The 16597-nt window shown below is 45.6% G+C and overlaps 1 protein-coding gene across 2 annotated transcripts in view; it reads left to right on the top strand.

Annotated features, from left to right (window-relative positions):
- ikzf1 (IKAROS family zinc finger 1 (Ikaros)) overlaps window positions 1–16597 on the top strand; it is a gene marked incomplete at its 3' end in the record, with an annotated part of 56983 nt that overhangs the window by 23728 nt on the left and 16658 nt on the right. Inside the window, exon 4 of one of the 2 annotated variants that reach the window (XM_079567420.1) lies at window positions 14976–15233. The exons of the other annotated variant lie outside the window; for it this stretch is intronic. Within the exon in view, the coding sequence (XP_079423546.1) occupies window positions 14976–15233 (258 nt within the window). The remainder of the gene's footprint in view (window positions 1–14975; window positions 15234–16597) is intronic. 2 annotated transcript variants of the gene reach the window in all.

The following is a 16597-nucleotide window of genomic DNA, read 5'->3' as shown; positions in this document are numbered from 1 at the left end:
AACTCCACACAGAAAGGCCCCGTCCTTGGTGGGAGTCGAACCCGGAACCTTCTAGCTGTGAAGCAGAGGCGCTAACCGCTGCGCTACCGTGCCGCCTCACAGTCTCAGAGTCCATCCGCCCATCCCCCCCCCACCCTCTCTCACCCCCGCCCGAGACCTGGAGAGCTCGAGTCCGTCTGAACTGAAACATCTCCAGTGGAACACGTGTCTTTGCGCTGAGATAAAGAACCCCCTGAGCTGAGCCCGAGTGAAGAAAGTGAAGAAAGTGAAGAAAGTGAAGCAGGACGTGAGAGTTTCCTTCACGGTTCAGGAGATAAAAGTCGTGGAGCCTCGAGCACCGTTGGCACCTGCAGGAAACGGAGACGCCAACGCTTCCAACATCCTGCTTTTCACAGCTCACCGCAGCTTCTGTTTGGATCAGACTTTATTTCACTCTTTTCTAATCGCCAATCAGAGCAAGGCTGGATACGTCGCAGTAACAGCGACAGGAAGTCTTTCAAAAACGTCCTTTTGTAGGAGGAACTCTCCCAGCGCTGTTTCTGGCTCCACCTGGGTGTTTTGGACACGTGGTGGAGGTGGAGGTGGCGGGTGGTTCTGATCGGACCGATGTGGGTCAAAGTTCATGTTGTGCTGATTTAGATGCTGTTGGTCCAGGGACAGGATCACAGGAAGTCACTCATTCTGCTCAAATAAACTACTTTTTTTACCCAATTTTTTATCATTCTACCATTTTTTCCCGCTCATTTTTGTTACTAATATTTCCCCCCAATATTTGCCCCATTTTTCCCAATTCTTTTCCATTTTTTTTGCCCCTATTTCCCCCCATTTTCTCAATCCCCGCCCCTTATTTTTATTACTAATATTTTCCCATCTCCCCACATTTTTTTTCAGATTTTTTTTCCAATTCAATAAAAAAAAATCCCTACAATTTCTCCCATTTTTGCCCACTTTCTTCCCCATTCCCCCAGGATGACCCTGATGTTGTAAACCTGCAGATCTTCCTCACTTTATTCTGTTTTCTGGTTTTACACGACACTTATTTTCACACCGGCATCAGGAACACCCCCCCCACGTGCACACGCGTGTTCAGAGAAGTGGGAGGAGGGGGATTTAGGGGAAAAGCTGCTGTTGGAGGCGGTTCCTGTCACCGCGGCTGTGGTTTTCACACTCGCTCCGACGCTAAACTCGGAACAGGAACCAGCGCAGAGCAAAGCACGAGAGCTCAGTCAGAAACACAGACGAGGAGGTCGAGAGTCAGAAACACAGACGAGGAGGTCGAGAGTCAGAGACACAGACGAGGAGGTCGAGAGTCAGAGACACAGACGAGGAGGTCGAGAGTCAGAGACACAGACGAGGAGGTCGAGAGTCAGAGACACAGACGAGGAGGTCGAGAGTCAGAAAAACAGACGAGGAGGTCGAGAGTCAGAGACACAGACGAGGAGGTCGAGAGTCAGAGACACAGACGAGGAGGTCGAGAGTCAGAGACACAGACGAGGAGGTCGAGAGTCAGAAACACAGACGAGGAGGTCGAGAGTCAGAGACACAGACGAGGAGGTCGAGAGTCAGAGACACAGACGAGGAGGTCGAGAGCTCGTCCTCGTCACATCGTCACTCTGCAGGTCAAAGGCAGACACAGGATCGTTCATTTCACTCTAATTAAATATCATCAGTTTGAAAGAGTCAGTTCAGCATCGATCCCTTTTTTAACTCGTTCCTTTGTTAAAGTCAACGACCTTTGCAGTAAAAGAGTTTCCTTCACTTAACCTCTGAACTCCCGCCTGAACCGAGAGGAGCTTTTTCCTCACAATGTCAGATTTTTTCCCCATCATTTTTTTGTTGGGTTTTCAACTCACTTTAGTAACTTTACTGTCATTTTTTAGTCATTTTGTATAAATTTTTTTTGTCATTTTTTGTCGTTTTTTATTCACTTTTTTGTCATTTTTTTGTGTTTTTTTTGTCACTTTTTTGTCATTTTTTTGTGTTTTTTTGGTCATTTTTTGGTCGTATTTTTGTCATTTTTTTGTCGTTTTTTTGTCATTTTTTTGTCACATTTTTGTCATTTTTTTGTCGTTTTTTTGTCATTTTTTGTCACATTTTTGTCGTTTTTTTGTCATTTTTTTGTCACATTTTTGTCATTTTTTTGTGTTTTTTTGTCATTTTTTTTGTCATTTTTTTGTCGTTTTTTTGTCATTTTTTTGTCATTTTTTAAATCAATTTTTTGTCTTTTTTGGTCTTTTTTGTCATTTTGTGTCAATTTTTTGGTCAATTATTGTCACTTTTTTGTCACTTTTTTTGGTCATTTTTTTTTTATCATTTTTTTTGTCAATTTCTTGTGACATTTAAAAAAAAAAATCCGCTTTTTGTCACATTTTTGTCATTTTTTTAAATCATTTTTTTGTCTTTTTTTTGGGCATTTTTTGTCATTTTTTGTCAATTTCTTGTGGCATTTTTAACATTTTTCATCAATTTTTCGTCACGTTTTTGTCTCATTTCCATCCTTGTTTTCGTCTCAGTTTTGTTGCTATTTTCTCACCTTTTTTCCAGAAGCTTTTGGATTGGGGTAAAGCCAAACTGGAGAAAACATGCTCGGTTCAGGTGGGAGTCAAGGGGTTAAACAGCGCCCCCAGTTTGACGCTAGTGGCCAAAAAGTGTACTGCATCCACACTGTACGGGCCTTACCTTCCAGAATAAAAGGGAGAAGTGAAGTTGGCATTAACCACACCCTAAAGCAGGTCACCCTCTGGCCCCGCTTTGAGAACCCCTGCTGGTTTGTGATGTTTTAGTCTTTTTACACCTCGCCGTTTCGGTCGTAACCCGAGGCTTGTTCCCAAAAGCGAATCAGGATGTGATAAAGTGTGACAAAGCCGGCGCCCGGTTCCTTCTCCCGATTTAGTCTCAACTTCCCCAAATCCATGAGAAGTGCAGCTTCCCCTAAAACGCCGCTCTGAGCCACGGCTTTGCTACTTTCTTTTCATTCTAAAACTCTCTCTTTACCAGGTTTATTCTCTTTTATCCAGGAAGTGACTCTTTCCCATGTTTATTCATTCACTAACACTGACTTGTGTGAAGTTCTCCCCCCATAGTGTCTGATCTGCTTCAAAATGGTGTCGTTTGTGCTTCGTTTGTGCACTTTGTTTTTGAGGTATTGCTGGACTGTGAATCCTTCCCCAGGCAATCATTGGTTTTCATGTCGGGTCCAGCTTTCCAGGGTCCAAACTAGTGTTAGTTTTGTCGACTAAAAAATATTGAGTCTTAATTTTAGTCAAAGTGATTATAAAAATACCTTTAATTTGTAAAGCACTTTACATGGAAATCTCAAAGTGCTACAGCACAAGTAAAAACTGACAATAATAAAAGCACACACACAAAAAAGTGATATTTTTGCCGACTAAAATAGGACTAAAACTAAATTAAAACTTTATCAGTGTCTGCGCACATTGGTGTATGAATGAGAGCGTGAATGGGTGAGTGGATCCTTGCTGTAAAGTGCTTTGAGTGCCTAATGTAGGTGGAAAAGCGCTATATAAGTTGAGACCATTTACCATGAGACTAAAACTGTGACTAAAATGTCCAGATATTTTAGTCGACTAAAATCAGACTAAATAAAAATGAAAAGGAGAGACTAAAATCATCCAAACTTCTATTGACCAGCCTCAGATCATGTAAATTCTCTGCTAAATGAACAGGTTTTTGCTTTATTCATGTGGAGCTCCATTAAGTCGAGGACCTGGATTAAATATAATAATAATAGTAATTTATACTGTATTAATCTTTGTAGAGATATCGCTGTAGAGAAATGAGTTCTCTGCATTTGTCCCGTCCTCAGTATCCTCAGTATCCGTCCTGTAGGAGCCGTGAGCTCCAGCCTGGGCCGGCGCTCGGGAACCCACCTCCATGATGTGGAGCCAGGCTGGGGGTCAGAAACACCTGGCTGGAGGATTCACGTATTACACATGTTTTTTATAACCGACCACTAACCTACGCAGACACGGGGAGAACATGCAAACTCCACACAGAAAGGCCCCGCCCAGGTGGGAATCGAACTCGGGACCTTCGACTTTCGAGCTGTGAGGCACGAACACTAACCGCTGCGCCACCGTGCCCCAATATGAATATTATAAATGCAAAGTCGACTAAATTAGTCTTAATTTTAGTCGACTAAATCTCAAAAGACTAAGACTAAAACTAAAATAAAACATGTTGTCAAAATGAACAGTGGTCCAGACCAAGACCCGAACTGAGACTAGACAAAGACCAGTTCTTTTGTGCTACAAAAGAACTTCCCACTCAGAACACTGATGTGGCTTTATCACAGCGTTTATGGCAGATTTATGGGTAAACGACACTTATTATGAATCCTTTTTTTTATCAAGCAATTGTTTTTAGCTAAAGTATCTGACTTATGTGAAGTTACCCCCCCATAGTGTCCGATTTGCTTCAAAATGGTGTCATTCGTTTGTGCCAGACCAAGACTAGACCAGACCAAGACCTGAACAAAGATCAAGACCAAGACCTGAACAAAGATCAAGACCAAGACCTGAACAAAGATCAAGACCAAGACCTGAACAAAGATCAAGACCAAGACCTGAACAAAGATCAAGACCAAGACCTGAACAAAGATCAAGACCAAGACCTGAACAAAGATCAAGACCAAGACCTGAACAAAGATCAAGACCAAGACCTGAACAAAGATCAAGACCAAGACCTGAACAAAGATCAAGACCAAGACCTGAACAAAGATCAAGACCAAGACCTGAACAAAGATCAAGACCAAGACCTGAACAAAGATCAAGACCAAGACCTGAACAAAGATCAAGACCAAGACCTGAACAAAGATCAAGACCAAGACCTGAACAAAGATCAAGACCAAGACCTGAACAAAGATCAAGACCAAGACCTGAACAAAGATCAAGACCAAGACCTGAACAAAGATCAAGACCAAGACCTGAACAAAGATCAAGACCAAGACCTGAACAAAGATCAAGACCAAGACCTGAACAAAGATCAGACCAGGACCAAGACCCGAGCCAATTACCAATCACCGATCAACTAATACTGACATGTTTAGTATCCATGTGTAGCATGAAGGCCTGTCATCCAAATATGGTCATTTCCTTCGTGGGCGACGGCGGCGGCTAAACTTCGGTCGCTCCGTAAGACTCCACAGTCACCGGTTTATTCAGAATCTCAAACGTGGGCCTGCGTTAAACCACATCAGTCCAGATCGGAAAAAACAGTTTAGTTTCCACTGGAATCGACAAAAACGAAAGTGTCGAAGCAGGAACTGAAAACAATCCTCTCTCTGTGGCTCCAGGTGTTGGATTTACAGGAAGTCACTCGTTTCAGCTCAAACGCAGGATTTTAACCCCCAACATTTCCCACATTTATTTTCTTTTTTACTATTTTTTACATTTTTTTTCCACCAATTTACACATAATTTTGTTCCTATTTAAAAAAAATACACTCTCTTTCTTTCATTGTTTCTCTCATTTTTGCCCATTTCTTATTACTAAAATGTTCTACTTTTTTTTTTTTTTTTCAAATTTTCCCCCAAATTATTCCTATTTTTCCCATATTTCTTGGCATCAATACAAATGATGATACTAATAATGCAAAGACGCTCACAGTTGCTTTACATTTGCTTCATTCATTCACTCTAGACCTGGCCTATTGTACATGTTTTAGTGGTACAAACAGAACAGAACATGCAAACTCCACAGAAAGGCCCCGCCCAGGTGGGAATCGAACCCGGGACCTTCTAGCTGTGAAGCACGAGCGCAAACCGCTGCGCCACCGTGCCACGAGTCTCAAAGGTCGCCAGAGGAACGCCTCATTTGAAAGCTAAGGTCTTTTCCCTCGCGGTGTCTCCGTCGCTTTCATCACGTCTTCCACATTTTCATCACTTTGTTTTTGGACTTTTACTTCCTGGTTTTTGTCTCTGTCTCACGAAGCTTTTGGATTTGGGTAAAATGTGCTCGGGGGGTCAGAGGTCAAACTATATCGTCCTGGCTTTTGTCTTTATGTCGTTGTTTCATCCGGAGCCTGAGGGAAAGTCACAGTTCTGGAGTCTCTGAACTCCACAGACCTCCACAGTTCTCCTCTGGCCTCCTCTGGTTTGGATCAGAGCTGGTGTCTGTGGAGGACCTCGTGACTGCAGGATAAAGTCACAGTTCTCCTCCGGCCTCCACAGACCTCCTGGTGGTGTTTGTGGAGGACCTCGTGACTGCAGGATAAAGTCCGTTATGAAAGCGGCTCCTCGTCTTTCCCGAGCTTCCCTTTCTGCTTCCCTTTCTGTCACTTCTCCATAACTCTTTATTTCACTTCAGCTGCAGCCGCTTCCCCTTCTCCCTCGGCTGCTCCTCCAGCGCCTCAGAGCTTCCTCTTCTCCCTCTGCTGCTCCTGCAGAGGCTCAGAGCTTCCTCTTCTCCCTCTGCTGCTCCTCCAGCGCCTCAGAGCTTCCTCTTCTCCCTCGGCTGCTCCTGCAGAGGCTCAGAGCTTCCTCTTCTCCCTCTGCTGCTCCTCCTGCGCCTCAGAGCTTCCCCTTCTCCCTCGGCTCCTCCAGCGCCTCAGAGCTTCCTCTTCTCCCTCTGCTCCTCCTCAGAGCTTCCTCTTCTGCTCGGGCCAAACAAACGGAGGAACAGATCCTCAGCTTTCACAGGCTAAAGGAGAAGAGCGTCTCCACAGTAAAGACTCGGTTTGATCATGTGACCGTCCCAGTCGTCCACATGACCTGCTTTTATCTGTTATGGATTCGTCTGTAGTCGTTTACATGGACCAGCTCAGGTCACACATATGGAGTGGGCGGGGCCTGTCGAGCACCGGGACAATAAGCTGAATGCCCATCTCGGGTCGCCCGTTGCATTATGGGTAATGGAATTTGACTACCAAACAATATCGGTAGCTCGCGTAAAGCTACAAAGAAAGCTCAGATTTGGAGCGTTTCACTTTTTGATGATTTAAAGCCTTTTTGTCGTCGCCGTGGAGCTCGTTACGATATTAGCATAAAGTCTGTTTTTACACCAGGGCTGTGGACGGAGAGACAGAAACTAAAGAACTGAATGACCTATGAAGAGCTGCTTCAAAAGTGACGACCAGGCCAGGCCTTGTTCACATAGTTTGAAGAACTATGTGAGAAAAACGTTGGTGACCCTTGAAGGCGACTGTGGGACAAAGTGCAGGGTCTGGATGAGAAGTAAAAACATAGAATCCTTGTTTTGTTTTGTCAATAACGAGGTGGACAGTAAATGAAATCTTAGTTTTTAATCGTGACAGATCCACGCACACATACAGGCTCTGCCAAATGTACTTTATTTGTATATTATTTTACGATTGATCTGATGGGACAACATGGCTAATCCATCGCTAATGTGACAGACAGAAATGTACCCACGATATTTAACATCAACGCCGTTTTAAACTTTCCCCTGTGATTCCAAGACAAATTTAAATGACACGGGGCCCGACAGTCCCGCGGTTATTCGACGAAGAGCGAATCCTTTTACGTCAAAAACTGTTCCATTCAGGCCCCGCCCCCCTGTGTGAGAACTAACCACTAAGCCACTGTGGGACTATAGTCTGTTTCCCCTGCATGATTCTCTCTTTGGGAAGCGCTGATTTAAACTGGCCCCGCTCGTTTTAGACTCTGCTCATTCACAGAAACAGTTTATGATGTCGTGGACTCAGCGCAGACACGGCACGAAAGATTTACCAAAAACTGAAACAAAGGGAAACTTCTGAGACTGAGACTGTGAATCGGACGGGAAGCTCCAGCTTTCAGCGAAGCGGGAAACTCTGACCAAACTCAGGCCCAAAATAACGTGACTTCACCACAGACTCTGCTGCTGCGGGAAAAAGAGGGAACAAACGGCGCTGATCTGATCCAGCCAAGAGGAAGCTCCGAGTCTGTGTCACTAATGTGGCATTTGTTCATTACGAGAAGAGCTGCACCGATCCTGGAGGACTGAGGATCGGCCGATATCCTGGAGGACTGAGGATCGGCCGATATCCTGGAGGACTGAGGACCGGCCGATATCCTGGAGGACTGAGGATCGGCCGATATCCTGGAGGACTGAGGATTGGCCGATATCCTGGAGGACTGAGGATCGGCCGATATCCTGGAGGACTGAGGATTGGCCGATATCCTGGAGGACTGAGGATCGGCCGATATCCTGGAGGACTGAGGATCGGCCGATATCCTGGAGGACTGAGGATTGGCCGATATCCTGGAGGACTGAGGATCGGCCGATATCCTGGAGGACTGAGGATCGGCCGATATCCTGGAGGACTGAGGACCGGCCGATATCCTGGAGGACTGAGGATCGGCCGATATCCTGGAGGACTGAGGATTGGCCGATATCCTGGAGGACTGAGGATCGGCCGATATCCTGGAGGACTGAGGATTGGCCGATATCCTGGAGGACTGAGGATCGGCCGATATCCTGGAGGACTGAGGATCGGCCGATATCCTGGAGGACTGAGGATTGGCCGATATCCTGGAGGACTGAGGATCGGCCGATATCCTGGAGGACTGAGGATCGGCCGATATCCTGGAGGACTGAGGATCGGCCGATATCCTGGAGGACTGAGGATCGGCCGATATCCTGGAGGACTGAGGATTGGCCGATATCCTGGAGGACTGAGGATTGGCCGATATCCTGGAGGACTGAGGATTGGCCGATATCCTGGAGGACTGAGGATTGGCCGATATCCTGGAGGACTGAGGATTGGCCGATATCCTGGAGGACTGAGGATTGGCCGATATCCTGGAGGACTGAGGATTGGCCGATATCCTGGAGGACTGAGGATCGGCCGATATCCTGGAGGACTGAGGATCGGCCGATATCCTGGAGGACTGAGGATCGGCCGATGTCCTGCCCTCACTCGCCTGAGCCGCCGAGTCTCTGAGTCTCTCTGTCTCTGTCTCTGTCTCTGTCTCTGTCTCTGCCTGAGTTTAGTTTCTCTGCTCCTGGATCTGTATTGGTGGATCTTTACCTGACAGTAAACGCCCCTGATGTGAGGGCGTGACCTCTGACCCCTTCACCTTCTTCCGCCCCGCCCACTTTTGCCACTTTTTGCGTTGTCTCGGCGCCTCGTTGTCCAGACACGTCCGGTCGAGCGCGAAGCCCGTTCATTTAAACGGAGAACGAGGGGAAATATTCTCCGCTCAAATCTGATGTTTAGTCGACTGATTTGTGTAAAATGGCCGACATGTCGACGCTGCAGTTTCTCTGTCGGCCTGAAAACGGCTTTGTTTTCCTGTAGAGACTGATTTTATGTGGATTCTCCAGCCCCAGGTTAACACATAGGAGAAAAGGGGCGGGACCAATTCATGGCGACGCCCACGCGAGGCTCCGGAATAAGGAGAATATGATTCTATGGTCTGCGCTCACAGTAACAGGGGCCCTGGCTCCGCCCCCTGGCTCCGCTTCTGTTTTGTAGATCATACAACTATTTAAAATAATAATAATAATAATTTTCTTCTTCCCCAGAGTCTCTTTGGTTAAACTGATGTCAATGTAAAAGAAAAGTTTGATAATGGTGTAAAAAATATATAGTTTTAAGCAACTTTTGGGAAAATACTCACCCATTCACCCATACCAGGACGAGAGGCTACAGATACATCTATTATTATTCATTATTGTTATTTATAATGAATAAACTCATGGACAAACACATCAATCTCTGGACTTTTCGCCTGATTCTGCAAAAAAATTAAACGTTTTCAAACATTTTCAAAACTGACAAAATGTTCCTACAAAAAATTAAAAAAAACAAATCTAAACATTTCCAAACTCACTGTTACAAAACTGTTACAAATTTTCCCCAAATTTTCCAAACTGTCTCCCACAAAGGAAATGCCCATATTTGGATCACAGCCTTTCGTGCTACACGTGGATACCGAACGTGTCCGTGTTTGTGAATGAATGGGCGTCAGAAAGAGCTCGATGTCACTTCAGGATCTCAGAGAAAAAACATCGTGAAGAGAAACTTTTAGTCCAAAACTGCAGCTCCGGATCATCAGGTTTGTTCTTTACACAGGCCGTGAACTCCTCTTGGTCCAGGTTTAGTTTTGGTCCAGGTTTAGTCTTGGTTTGGTTTGGTTTTGGTCCAGGTTTAGTTTTGGTCCAGGGTTAGTTTTGGTCCAGGTTTAGTTTTGGTCCAGGTTTAGTTTTGGTCCAGGTTTAGTTTTGGTCCAGGTTTAGTTTTGGTCCAGGTTTAGTTTTGGTCCAGGTTTAGTTTTGGTCCAGGTTTAGTTTTGGTCCAGGTTTAGTTTTGGTTCAGGTTTAGTTTTGGTCCACGTTTAGTTTTGGTCCACGTTTAGTTTTGGTTTGGTTTTGGTCCAGGTTTAGTTTAGTCTCGGTTTGGTTTGGTTTTGGTTTGGTTTAGTTTTGGTCCAGGTTTAGTTTTGGTCCAGGTTTAGTTTTGGTCCAGGTTTAGTTTTGGTCCAGGTTTAGTTTTGGTCCAGGTTTAGTTTTGGTCCAGGTTTAGTTTTGGTCCAGGTTTAGTTTTGGTTTGGTTTAGTCTTGGTTTGGTTTAGTTTTGGTCCAGGTTTCGTCTTGGTTTGGTTTTGGTCCAGGTTTAGTTTTGGTCCAGGTTTAGTCTCGGTTTGGTTTAGTTTTGGTCCAGGTTTAGTTTTGGTTTGGTTTTGGTTTGGTTTCCTGAACGCGCTGTCGTTTCTCGGAGCCACTTCCTGTCGCTCACTTCCTGTTTGTCGACGTGTGATAAAGACACAGTGTTTCATCATCTCTTCACGGGGGGGGGGGCGGTGGTGCAGGGGGCGGAGCCGGTCATGGGTTCCAATCCCAGCTCACACACACTGTCGCCGTGTCCTTGAGCAAGACACTTTCCCTCCTGTTTATACAGCTCTCACTAAGATCAACCCACACTGTGTTTCATAAACATGAGGCCGCTTTAAAGGGCCGGGCCGATCCGATACACATCCCGATACTCAGGGGCCGATACGATACACATCCCGATACTCAGGGGCCGATACGATACACATCCCGATACTCAGGGGCCGATCCGATACACATCCCGATACTCAGGGGCCGATCTGATACACATCCCGATACTCAGGGGCCGATACGATACACATCCTGATACTCAGGGGCCGATACGATACACGTCCCGATACTCAGGGGCCGATACGATACACGTCCCGATACTCAGGGGCCGATACGATACACGTCCCGATACTCAGGGGCCGATACGATACACGTCCCGATACTCAGGGGCCGATCTGATACACATCCCGATACTCAGGGGCCAATCCGATACACATCCCGATACTCAGGGGCCGATCTGATACACATCCCGATACTCAGGGGCCGATCTGATACACATCCCGATACTCAGGGGCCAATCCGATACACATCCCGATACTCAGGGGCCGATCTGATACACATCCCGATACTCAGGGGCCGATACGATACACATCCCGATACTCAGGGGCCGATACGATACACATCCCGATACTCAGGGGCCAATCCGATACACATCCCGATACTCAGGGGCCGATCTGATACACATCCCGATACTCAGGGGCCAATCCGATACACATCCCGATACTCAGGGGCCGATACGATACACATCCCGATACTCAGGGGCCGATACGATACACATCCCGATACTCAGGGGCCGATCTGATACACATCCCGATACTCAGGGGCCAATCCGATACACATCCCGATACTCAGGGGCCGATACGATACACATCCTGATACTCAGGGGCCGATACGATACACGTCCCGATACTCAGGGGCCGATCTGATACACATCCCGATACTCAGGGGCCGATCCGATACACATCCCGATACTCAGGGGCCGATACGATACACGTCCCGATACTCAGGGGCCGATACGATACACATCCTGATACTCAGGGGCCGATACGATACACGTCCCGATACTCAGGGGCCGATACGATACACATCCCGATACTCAGGGGCCGATCTGATACACGTCCCGATACTCAGGGGCCGATCCGATACACATCCCGATACTCAGGGGCCGATACGATACGGCTGTGATACAGTAAGTAATTATACTTAAACTTATTTACTGTAAAATGTGTAGAACCGTTTCTAAACCAAACTCCGTCAGACTTTTAGTGTAAGATTAAAAGTAACACTGAATGTATCAAAGTGCTGGAAACAAAGGAGCGATGATAAAGTATTGAAAGTATTGCGATACTCGGTAAAGTATCGATACTCGGTAAAGTATCGATACTCGGTAAAGTATCGATACTCGGTTTTGCAGCAGAAAGGATTGTGTTCTTCCAGTCACAGTTTCTGACCCGGCCTTTATTAGCTGTCAGCATTAGCGTTGGCATTAGCATTAGCATTAGTGTTAGCATTAGCGTTAGCATTAGCGTTAGCATTAGCGTTAGCATTAGCGTTAGCATTAGCGTTAGCATGCTGTTGCTAGCCGCTGTCCGGAGGTTAAAACGAACTCAGCGACTGATTCTCCAGTTTTTAAAACAGTCAGAGCCAAAACTGGTATCGGTTCAGTATCGGATATTTGTAGCCGATATCCGATATTGTATGTTTTTTGAGTATCGGCTCCGATATCGGTGCGTCCCGACTTCTGCAGACTCCAAACTTTACAGACTCGGACTCAACATTTGTAAGGTTTTTCACACGAGGATTTTTACAGATTTATTGAGCTTTGAACCAAAAGCACTTTAGGGCCTTAAAGGGACTTTATCTACGGGGACAATAAAGTAAACAAACAAACTTTACCTACGGAACCTTTGTCCAAATGTGACATAATGAGTAAGGCAAGGCAAGAGCACAATTCATACACAAGGCAGTTCAAAGTGCTTCACAGCTTCATAAATACAAGAAAACAAATAGAATCAATAAAAACATCAACATAGAATTAATCAATAGGTAGCGTTCACGATTTAGAATGTGATGATGTCATAATGTCAGATAGAGGGCGGGGCCAATGCAACTCTATGGGAGAAATGCAGTTTTTGTTAGAAATCTCCAAAACAAAATTGACAAATGTTTTTCCTCGTCAGTGTCTGATCGTGATTGGATTCACAAACCTGTGATATTATTTTTTTGTCTGAAAGTCCTTTCTATTGGACAACATCATGGTCATGTTTTCGCATATTGTCACCACTTTTTGACATTTTTTAGAGATAATAATTGTACATTAGTTCATATGAGCCGACAGAGGAGACGATGAACTTTGTGACAGTTTGTGTTTCATGTGGATTCCTCCAGTAATGACTGAGACATGAGCCAGAAAACAAAGACAAAAATATGCATTTTGTCAGTTACCACCGTTACCATAGTTACCGTCAGTTGATCCACCTCAATGTTAAACTATGGCTCTTTAGAAAGTTGTGATGTCACGTGAACGCTGCCTATTACAGTAAAAGGCGAGAGTGCAGATAAAATACTTTCAGTTATATTCACGGGTAAAAAGAACTGTTTTCAGCCTGGATTTGAACATTGTCAGAGTCGAGGCCTGTCTCACATCCTCGTGAAGACTGTTCCAGATTTTAGCTTTAGCCTCAGTGTGTTTAGTCCTGACTCTGGAACCACCAGGAGGCCCCTCCCCTCCCTGAGATGGTTCATACGGCTCTAACATGTCAGAGATGGATTTTGTAAAGACTTGTAACGAGCAGAGCTGTTTTAAAGTCTATTCTCTGAGTGACAGGAAGCCAGTGCAGAGACCGGAGCACTGGACTAATATGGTCGTGTTTCCTGGTTCTTGTCAGGACTCGAGCAGCAGCGTTCTGGATGTTCTGTAGCTCTGACAGCTTGTTTAGAGAGGCCAGTGAGCAGCCGTTACAGTATCTAGCCTGCTGGAGACAAACACATGGATAAGTCTCTCTAAGTCTGGTTTTGACACTATTCCTCTGATCTTAGCAATGTTTTTCAGATGGTAAAAAGCTGCTGATGTTATTGCTTTGATGTGGCTGTTTAAGTTCAGGTCTGAGTCCATGATCACTCCTAGATTTCTAACCTGATTTTTTGGTTTTAGAGAGAGAGACTCAAGGTGACTGATAACACTTTGTCTTTGTGCCTGTGGGCCAAAAACAATGATCTCAGTTTTGTCTGAGTTTAGTTGGAGAAAGTTGTTTTGCATCCACAAACTGATCTGTTGGATGCAGTGACAGAGTGTATCTACAGGCCCATGTTCACCAGCCGCCAGATTCCCACCCAGTTTTCTAGCCTGTGAAGTAAGATCCCGTGGTCCACTGTGTCAAAGGCAGCGCTCAGGTCCAGCAGAACTAAAACTGAGACCTTACCTGCGTTGGTGTTCATACGGATATCATTTGTCACCTTGATCAGAGCTGTCTCAGTGCTGTGGTGGGGCCTAAACCCTGCCTGAAAGTATCAAACACATTGTTAGACAGGAGAAAGTAAGTGAGCTGCTGATATACTACTTTCTCTAGGACTTTTCCTAAGAATGGCAGGTTTAATATGGGCCGGTAGTTGTTCATCACCTTGGCATCAAGTCTTAATGACTGCAGTTTTCAAGGCCTTTGGAAATGCTCTGGAGTGAGATGTTAACTAACTGAGCAAGTTGTGGTAACAAGCTGGTCAGCACAGACTTCAGAAATCTAGTGGGTAATTCATCAAGGCAGCTTGTACATGAACTCAGACCGGAGATAACCTCTTCCATTGTTCTGTCAGTAACAGGTGTATTTCTCCTGACATGTCCTTCAGAGTCAGTGAGATAAAAACCCTTCAGTCTCAGAGACTCTGGTCAAACTTCAGGTTCTTTCACCAGTGACGTCTTTTACAAAACACTTTTGGGGCAAAAAGAATTTTACCCTCCACAAAGAAACAATGTTCAATGTTTCCGGTAGATTCGATGATTGCGTGTCCTGTTCTCCCGCAGCGCCTCAAACATGCTAAAACATGCTAAGAACATGCTAAAGCACGTGACACGTGTGTAGCTGGTGCATGCGTGACCCGTCTCCGCCGCTCACGCTCCTCTCTGGTGTTTTGCAGCCGGTGGCCTAAAGGTTGAGAATGGCACACATGCAGAGGGAGGAGCGCTGCAGGAGGACGAGGAGTGCGCCGAGGACTTGCGCGTGGTCGATCCGTCGTCGTCGCCGCCGTCGTCCAAACCCGCTCCGGCTCCGCCCCCCCAGGCCTTCACCGCGGCCGGAGGCATCAGGCTGCCCAACGGAAAACTCAAGTGCGATATCTGCGGGATAGTCTGTATCGGCCCCAATGTTCTGATGGTGCACAAGAGGAGCCACACGGGTAAGAGCCGCCATCGCTAACGCTAACGCTAACGGCGTCGCTAGCGCTAACGGCGTCGCCCAGAGCGCTCAGGATGGGACAGTCAGGGTTAGGAGAAAACGTTCCCCTCAGAAAAACCTGCGTGGTTCTCGGAGCCGTGACAGACGATACTGTTATATCGATGCGATACCGATACCGATCGTTTTGTCGATACCGATATCGGTCGTTTTGTCGATACCGATATCGGTCGTTTCATTTGGGTGAATGTGTTTCAGTCAAGATAGAGCTGATTATTTTACATATTATTAACATGTAAATGATTATTAATGAAACGGAACAATAAGCCCCGCCTCCTTTTGTTTTTCGGATAAATGTGATTCACGTTTGTCTCGATCTGATACGTCTGTGATGCAGTAACTTTATAATAACTTTATTTACCGTAGAATGTGTAAAAGTCACGTATCTCTGGAGTCGCCCATATATGGTCAAGTTTGAAAACAGTTTAGGGGGAAAACAATTTGGAGAAAAAATCTAAACTTTCTCTAATTATTCAAAAACGACTTTAAAGAGGGGGTGTTCTGCTTTAAAGAGGGGGTGTTCTGCTTTTGTCAGTCCCATAGCACCAGTCTATATCACACTACAATGATGACAAACCTTCTGTTGGTCTGTAAATGCAGTAAATTAGAATAACTGCCTTGTATAAAATGTCTCTCTCAAAATGGCTGTAGTGAATGTCTTGAAATAGGCCTCTGTCTCTTTAAGAACCTCTGAGCCTTTAGACACGCCCCCTCCACACGCTGTCTGTGGCATCAGTGGGGAGGGGGTTCTGCTGAGGAGCAGTGGTCGGTTACTCGGCTGGTGACCAAAGCTCGGAGGCGTCTCCAGGAGGTGGGGGCGTTCCTAGGAGGACTCAGGCAAACCTATCCCTAAAATGGCCGCCATCAGAGTTTTTACAGATTACTCAGAAATACGTGAATGTGCCAAGGCAACACTTCAGCCATGTTTTTAATGAGGGAGTGACAGAATAACATGATGGAAGCTTGGAAAAGTCCATTTTGTATAACACCCCCCTTTAACAAACGCTGAATTATGAATATAGTTTCTACTAAATAAAGATACAAAGACATGGGGAGGAGCAAAGTGGTTCAACAGCCCATAAATACATAAATAACGGAGCTAACGGTTAGCTAGCGCTAGCTATAACTGCAGTTTTTTCGCTTCTACTGAACAATCTGCTGTGAGAAAATGTCCACATGGGCCAGATTTACACTTGACTTTATTTATGTGATAAATAAGTTCATATTCCACCAGAAAACGGTTAAAAGCAGTGAAAAATTGTGTTCTATTTTCCCCCTCGGCAAAGCCACGCCCCCTTCTGTGACCGT

This window comes from Gobius niger (assembly GCF_951799975.1).
Source record: "Gobius niger genome assembly, chromosome: 12".
Taxonomy (NCBI): domain Eukaryota; kingdom Metazoa; phylum Chordata; class Actinopteri; order Gobiiformes; family Gobiidae; genus Gobius; species Gobius niger.
The sequence above is the reverse complement of the archived record's forward strand: the minus strand, read 5'-3'. Positions and strand labels throughout refer to the sequence as shown.